The 8,541-nt window shown below is 38.1% G+C and overlaps 1 protein-coding gene across 1 annotated transcript; it reads left to right on the top strand.

Moving 5' to 3' along the window:
* Window positions 1–5,603: 5,603 nt before the first annotated feature.
* Window positions 5,604–8,084, top strand: LOC121738891 (enkurin). Its single transcript, XM_042131156.1, has 4 exons — window positions 5,604–5,796; window positions 6,077–6,364; window positions 6,951–7,167; window positions 7,867–8,084. Exons 1-4 carry the CDS (start codon window positions 5,711–5,713, stop codon window positions 8,035–8,037), a joined length of 762 nt encoding a protein of 253 aa, XP_041987090.1. The 5' UTR covers window positions 5,604–5,710; the 3' UTR covers window positions 8,038–8,084.
* The last annotated feature ends 457 nt before the right edge of the window (window positions 8,085–8,541 follow it).

The following is an 8,541-nucleotide window of genomic DNA, read 5'->3' as shown; positions in this document are numbered from 1 at the left end:
ATACTGTCGTAAAGTTTATGGATCAGCCCGCATTATACTTTGACGCTTTAAAGGTGGCCATACACGGGACAATTATCGTAACGATTTATCTCCTTGATGTTAAACTCGAACGACAAATAATTGTACCAGGGCCGTAGCTAGGGGGGGGGCATAGTGGGGCAATGCCCTACCTTAAAATCACAATGCCCTACCTTAAAAATACCAATAATCGGCCAAGTGCGAGTCGGACCCGCGCACGAAGGGTTAAAAACTTTTTGTTCCATTGGCAGGATTCGAACCCGCGTCCCCCGGATTAAGCTGCCACACGCCCAACCATTGGGCCACAGAAGTCGTCGATAATAATTCTTTGTTCTGTGTATAGATGGCATTTGAATCACGATTACATGAAGCGATGCGTCCATTTAATTATAATCTTAAATATTAATTTTATTTTGTTTTTAGTATTTGTTGTTTTGATTTATCTCTAGGTCAATGATGTATTCAATTCATTCAATAGTTATTCTTAGATACTTAAAAAAATTCTGTGACAAAGCATGAGCACTATAATCTAAGAACTACATATTATTAAATCCTCAATTACGAAGAACAAGCGAACAATATGGTTAAACTTCTGGATGTAGCGATCCACGTGTGAGTAAGAGTGAGGAAATAATAATTAATTGTTGGGTTAGGTGATACGAGTCAATAGATACGACTAAAAATATATTTAGATTATTATTGTTTCTGCAAACTTATTAAAATAATAATTAATAATAAAATAACATAAAATATTTAAAACAGCTGAATTCTACGATTCGCCATATTATTAAAAATGCGCAGAACTTCGTTCAGATCAACTTTTTTTGTTCTTTTTTTTTTAAAGGCCAGAAATACTATACCAGCCCTTCTTTCGTGACCCATTGACAGTCTTTGAGGCCTATTAATTGCAGTTAAAGTTGAAAACGTGGACTCGCACACTGCAGTACTAAGTACATCTTTTTTTTATCATTAAGGATTCGTGTTTTTTGGCCTTTTTTGCTGCATATTGATATTAATGGCCACAGTAGGCACTGGACATTTTTGCGAAATCACTTAATTAATAATACAATTAAAATAACATTTATATTTAAAGGGGGCTCAATTACAAAAAACACGATTTTGGCCTATTTTTTATCTATAACGGTACGAAACCCTTCGTGCACGAATCCGACTCGCACTTGACCGATTTTTTTTGCTTCCGCCCTACCTGTAACCGACGCTGCCCTACCTCAAATTTGACTCTAGCTACAGCCCTGAATTGTACGTGTGTAGCAATATCGCAAACGATTCGTTCAAAAGATCGATTGGACGATTTTCTTGACGATCGATCGAAACGACAAATTGTCCCGTGTATGGGCACCTTAACGATAAGGAACTTCGTTCCAATAAAAAATTAAATTCCCATAAAAAAAACACAATTTTAGGCCTAATTTTGCTCTTTATTACGGAACCCTTCGTGCGCGAGTCCGACTCGCACTTGGCCGATTTATTTGTGAAACATGCAAACACAAAGAGGATATAATAATAAACTATTGCAAATATACAAAAATGCATAAACTTATAATGCTTAGACCAACAAAGAGTGCGAGAGAGAAGAAAATCCTTTATGGAATTATAACAAGATGAAAAGAGAGAGGCAATCTAATGAAAATTGTAACAACTTTTATTTGACAGGTTGTCAAAAGTCGTCAATCGTTTTTATGCCCTTTCGGTATTTGCAAACCCTTGTCTGTCAAGCATACTGGGTCCCGGTATATTGCGCATGTCAGCTATACCGGGATATGGTTCGGCAGCCGGGTCCCGGTTCCCGGACAAATTAACGTGTTTCTAAGTGTTTAACCTCATAGAACAGATTGCAATCATAAAGTAAATTAATCTTGCAACCAAGTGATGTATATTACTCACGCAGCTTTGGTAAATAAATCGAGGAAATGTTTTCGGAAAAATGACCTTTAGTAGACTACTTTTAACAACAAAATTCTATTGTTTTTCTGTGTGGCCAGTTGCCACTCGACTGCCGCTGCGTGAGTTTGTGTGTACTTGCAGCAATGAGTTTCTAAAATACTAGAGTAGCAATAGCAACGTCTTACAAAATATTCTCAGAAATGCGTAACCACTTGATAGCTCAAAAGACAATGTCAATTCATAATATTGTTATTGTGTCATTATGTAGGTCAGATATGCCTGCAGACATCGTCGAAGTGGCAACGCGTTGCTGCCGTAAACTGTCAATCTAGTAAGATTCTGCACAGTTCATCGAAACTTTCGACACTCAGTCTAAAGTAACTAAAAATTTTTTTTGGGTATGCTCTAGGGTTGCTTCCGCTTCCTCATAATGAGGAAGTTCCGCAATATTTTGGGTTCCTCAACCGTTACCGCATCCTCATAAATAAAAATAAAAAATCCTCTTCCGCTATCGCTTCCTCAAAATTTAAGAGGAATTTATGAGGAATTTCACTGCACATGCGCATCGCGTATCCAATCATGGCAACGCACACGCCAGAGCCAGAGAATTGTATAATTCACTCATCTTTTTTTTTGTGTGCGTTGTTGTGTATGTTTAACCTGGGAAAATTAAGGAAATCAGACCGAATAATTCGTGTAGTTTTGAAAGTTGGTACAGTTGTTCCTATAGGTGTCCAGATACTAAAAGTCTCCGAGGGTGGGACAAGAGCCGGCGGTGTTGGAGGGGGGGGAAGGCTCTTCCTGAAAATAATAAAAAATAAATAAAATAACACGAAAAAACTACACGAATTATTCGGTCTGATCGTCGATTTTGAAACTAATTTTCTTAGACTAGTTACTGAACTCCTCCTTAATTGCTGGACCGATTTTGATGATTCTTATAGTGTGTGTTTTGAGAATGGCTTAGATTCATAGTTTGGTCTTTTAATTAATTTTTGTGTAATGTATGTACCTAGTTATGTACAGACAGAACAAAGACTTTTGGGTTGGGTAGGCTAGTATTTATAATTTCCTATCATCCTCTTCCTCATCCGCTTCCTCATCCGCATCCTCTTCCTCATCCGCATCCTCTAAATTTGCGCGTGAAAATTCCTCTTCCTCCTCCTATTCCTCAACTACCCTAGTATGCTCTCAATTTCATAAAACTAGTATAAAATTTCCCAAGAGTCAGCCGATCGCTCATAGTGGATGCACTCATTATTCTATTTTTCGACGCTTTCTTCGGTTTTTTATAGCGAGTGCAACGACCACTGCAGCCGTCTCGACCAAATCCATGTTGATGACTGTCAAGAAAAAAACTGAAAAAAGTCGGGTTGCTGTCGCTCTCGTGCGCGCACCCCGACGACATGGCAATTAATTTTTCGAAAGAGACAAATAAATCGCCGAGCAACTAAGTTGCCTGTGCGCGCATGGTCTTAGAGGACCGGTTGGTCACTCTAAGAGTTCACTAGAGGTCGGAGGAGTATAGAGTAAAACTCGATATACTGTGGTGAACTGAAGTGCTTTATTGGGAGATTTGTGCTGCTTTTATACAAAATTTCACATAATTATTATTATTACAAAACTGTACAGAAACTGAAAAGATTAATTTTGATTGGCTAACAACATTAGAAAAGGACATACAGAAAGGGATACAAAATATTTACAGAAACATGAATAAAAGAAATATAATAAAAAGTATTAGGGAGTGCCTCCGCTGCCGGCGCCGGTTGCCAAAATGGCTGCCGGCGCCGTTTTCCGAACTTCGAAGTTTGCCGAATAGGCTGCCGGCGCCTATTACCTGAGTATATAATTTATATTACCTGAGTAATAAATAAGTAACTTTATAATGTGTTATGTGTATATTTTTTACCCCTATAAGAATCTCATGTCATAAGTCATAACATATCCGACGAATGACGATTGAAAAATCAATCTAAACGAAAATGTGTATCTACTTTTCAATCGTCACCTTCTTTGCCAATTAAAATGTATGATACCTAATTTGAAATACAAAATCTGTCAAAGTTGCATATTATTTATTTCTTATAGAAACTCAGGTAAAATAACTCGAACGGACTAAACTATCGATAGCAAAATACTATACTATCGATAGTAAAATATACATCACTAGCACACGCACACATTGACAGATCAAAAATGGTCACGCATTTTCGGGTTGTCAGGTGATCTATACGACAGTATATTATAAGTTTATGCAAAAATGTATCCATTGATGACACAGTATGGCAATAGTCCCATATGTCATATTGCTATACTGTGCCAATGATCAAGAATGTTTTTTTTATAATAGAATGGCCGTGTTCGTCGGCGTTTTTTTGGACAAACCTTTTATTGCGCATGTCCAAAAGATGTCATGGCAACGCCATAACAAGTTGCTGGTCAAGTCGTAAACAACGTCTTAATTGTTTATACATGATTAAAATCAATGATATTCTATGTTACTAACGTAACTAGATTGGAAGTTTACGGTAGCAACGCGTTGCCACTTCGAAGATGCCTGCAGGCATATCTCACATACATAATGACATAACGAATACATGACTTGACATTGTCTTTTGAACAAAAAAGTGGTTACGCATTTCTGAGAATCTTTTGTAAGACATTGCTACTCTAGAATTTTAGAAACTCATTGATTAAAATAATAAAAGCTAAACATAAATACATAAGCCTAAATTGTCTAACAGCCGCACAAATAATTTATTTAACACTATGATAGTGTTTGATTATTTTATTTTGGAAAATATGGATATGGATCACTTGGAAAAATTTAAAAATTTAATTGTTTTTTTTTATGAAATAAGAGGGCAAACGAGCAAACGAGTCACCTGATGGAAAGCAACTTCCTTCTCACACTCTCGTAGCCAGTGCCGTAAATAGGGCGGTGCCACCGGTGCCCAGGCACAGGGCGTAGACTCTGGGGGGCGCAAAAATGGCCAAACCAGGCAGGAGTATTATTTTTTCGGTTTGCTCCCGATAATAGTTCCCGCTGCGCCCCTAGAGCACGATTCCAACAGTAAAATAGACCTCTACATTGCTTTGGATAATATAATAATATCTAAAAAAGCAAGGGCGCAGTTGTAGAAGCTCGCACAGGGCGCAAAAAAGACTAATTACGGCACTGCTCGTAGCATCAGAAGAGATGCAGGTGCGTTGCCGGCCTTTTAAGAGGGAATAGGGTAACAGGGGAGGATAGGGATGGGAAGGGAAGGGAATAGGGGAAGGTAGGGAAGGGAATAGGGTAGGGGATTGGGCCTCCGGTAAACTCACTCACTCGGTGAAACACAGCGCAAGCGCTGTTTCACGCCGGTTTTCTGTGAGAGCGTGGTATTTCTCCGGTCGAGCCGGCACATTCGTGCCGAAGCATGGCTCTCCCACTGGTTTGTTCATTGCAACGCCACCAACAAATTGTAATTGGGTTAAATGTCAAGTCGTAAACAGTTGTCGTTGCCATGGCATGACATGATTTGGACATGCGCAATAACTAGGTATTGCAGCGAATGCGCTAAAAATTACGCCGACTAACACGGCCATTTAAACTACGTTGCCAAAGAGAATATAATCACTACGTTTTATACGTTGCTATAGTTACCAAATAGTAACGTTTTACAAATTTTCTCTATGGGTCAGTCAAGGGGGCAGTCTCGATATTATCTACTCAAATATTAATTTTATTTTATGCACTATAAAGTTTTAAGTTAAATATTTGATTTAAAAAACCCTTATAATGTCGATTGTTCATATCATTGACCACAATGAGGTAATTTACCATATACTTGATGAGCCTCCGCCAGATCCGCCAAAAACACCAAGGTAATCACACGGTAATCATAAGTACAAACATATATACTGTTTATCATACTTCACTGGAGAATGCTAGGACTATACCGTCTATACCTAACTACTTGAAAAAGAAATATATTGTTATCCTTGGCGTCTATCTACTAGTAGGTTATAGCAGCCTTTCCCAAAGTGGGCGACAGCCGATAAAGTGGGCGGCAGACAAAATAAGTTTGGGAACCTCTGCTTTAGAGTTTAGACTTTATCGCTTTCCTAATATTTAAAATTTAAAAGTTACCTACATTTTTTAAAGATATGAATCTCAGTTGGAGAAAGAATTAAAGCAAACTAAAAGGCCGCTAACGAGACGAACTTTTGGCTACGCGGAGACTCCACTCAAGCCTCCTGAACGATTTTTGAAGAAAGGGGAAGGTTTACACCCAGTAAAGCAGCCGCTACACAAATGTGAACCAACGAAGCACCTTCCACCGGTTCCGAAACGACCACCACCTGACAAGAAATCTGAGAAACCAGCCGTTAATTTTAAAGTTGTTAATATAAAAAAAACAATAAAGGCTAAACCAAAACCAGTAGAGCCAAGGTATTTTTTATGTTTTAAATAAAATAGTAAACTATGTAGGTATGTATAAGTACCTAATAGGCGACAATAGTTTATCGCGCGAGAAAAAACATGGTCTTATCCCGACAAAAATATAAACCGTATTTTATCGGGATCAAAACTATTTATGTCTTTTCCCGAGATCTTTTCAAATACGTAATTTTATCAAAATCGGTTTAAGTGCTAAGACTCAGTCAAGACTCAAGACTTCAATAGGTAGGTAACAGACATACATTTATGACCTATGCCAGCTCTGGGTTAGTATAGGCCATGGCATTGGCCATGGCCCATTGGGGCAGCAGCGTCCTATGACGTCCCAAGGGGGGCGCCAGCGTCTTATGGCGTCCTAAGGAAGAGGGCGGCAGCGTCCTAGGATTGCGGCAGAGTTTTTTACATAGGGGCGGCAAAATTAAAGGGGCCTATATACTCATAAAAAATATAAATCCGGCCCTGAGCTACGCATAATAATTATTTATTTTAGTACCTAATATTACAAGATAGCTTTTGCTGGATGTAGATAATAATATTATACTTAATATTATCTAATATACCTATAACTTACTTGCAGACTAGTAGACACTAGAGATGGTCACATAAAAAAACTGAAAGGGTCAGGAGAAATACCAGAATATTGCCTGCGAAAAGATTTTGGCCAGATGCCCACATATTTGGTGAAACGAAATAAGAAAATTCAGAAAAAGTTGGATAAAATTAGGTATGAAAAGGAACATAAGGAAAGTCTTTGCAAGCTTATTAGTGAGCAAGAACGACAGGCTCTTCTCGAAGTGAGTATTAAATTGATAAAATTTTTATATCCTCAAATCCGTATTAAATATTTAATGATCTATTGAATCATGTTCAATTAATGATTATTGTCATTCAAGAACAACACTTACAAAGTGAAAAAAAAAATTGATGCAACAAACGTAGCTTGAAAGACTTTTTCACATAAACGTTAATTTTGCACCCATTTAGTGAGGGAGCCCTAGAACAATTTTTTTTGTGATTACTAACAAGCTAATCATACCATTACCACCACCACCACCTACCAATATACAAAAAATCAGCTGGTTAGAGTTCCGTTTTAGGGTTCTGTAATCAACAAAACTTGTTTGACTACGGTACCCTAAAACGGAACCCTAAGCAGCTGTTTTTTTGTATATTTGTAGGTTAATAGTTATGTAATTCAAGAGTAACATTGTCCTACAGATAGATCAATCCATATTTTAGGACCATCAAATCAAAGTATGAAATCCTTTCTATCTCTGTTAGCTACCAATTTCAAGATTTTTCGTAAATAAAAAAGTTGTTTGTCTTATCAAAATGAAGCTACTCACAAAAAATTAGCTTGTTAGTAATTAAAAAAAAATGTTCTAGGGCTCCCTGACTAATTGGCTCAAACCCTAAAAAAAACCATAAAAAACCTTAAAAAAGGCCTCTCACAATTTTCGTCAGAAAATTCTAGAACCCATAATCTTTTCCAGGACCTCAAAATAAATTGGCAACGAATGCAGAAAGCGTTCCTACAACTGCCAATGCTCACGGATACAATACCGAAAATTATGAAGAAAACAAAAATGGAGCAAGAGCTACGGCAGCTAGAGAAAGACATCGCTTTGATCGAATCTAATCCATACATTTATTTGTATGAATGATGAAACAGCAATCTTTATGAAAAACCAATAAAAGATATTCAAACGAACATAATGAAGTTCTTTAAGCCCCCTTACTAAGATAATTACGGATTGCATAACTATGGCATACCGCATAACACTTCAAAGGTGTTGCATAACTATGGCATACCGCATAACACTTCAAATGGCGGCTCTCGACATAGGCGAACGCGTTGGCCAACGCGTCTGCAGACGCGTTGGCCCAATGTGTAGAACGGGCGTTCGCGCGTTGGCCGTAGGTATTTAGACGTTGGCCAACGCGCGAACGCCCGTTCTACACATTGGGCCAACGCGTCTGCAGACGCGTTGGCCAACGCGTTCGCCTATGTCGAGAGCCGCCAATAGGTGTTGCATAACTATGGCATACCGCATAACACTTCAAAGGTGTTGCATAACTATGGCATACCGCATAACACTTCAAAGGTGTTGCATAACTATGGCATACCGCATAACACTTCAAAGGTGTCTTCATCTGTGTTGTATGCC

The sequence above is a fragment of the Aricia agestis genome, chromosome Z (assembly GCF_905147365.1).
Source record: "Aricia agestis chromosome Z, ilAriAges1.1, whole genome shotgun sequence".
In the NCBI taxonomy this organism is placed as follows: domain Eukaryota; kingdom Metazoa; phylum Arthropoda; class Insecta; order Lepidoptera; family Lycaenidae; genus Aricia; species Aricia agestis.
Note: the sequence above shows the minus strand (reverse complement) of the source record. Positions and strands in the feature narration are given on the sequence as shown.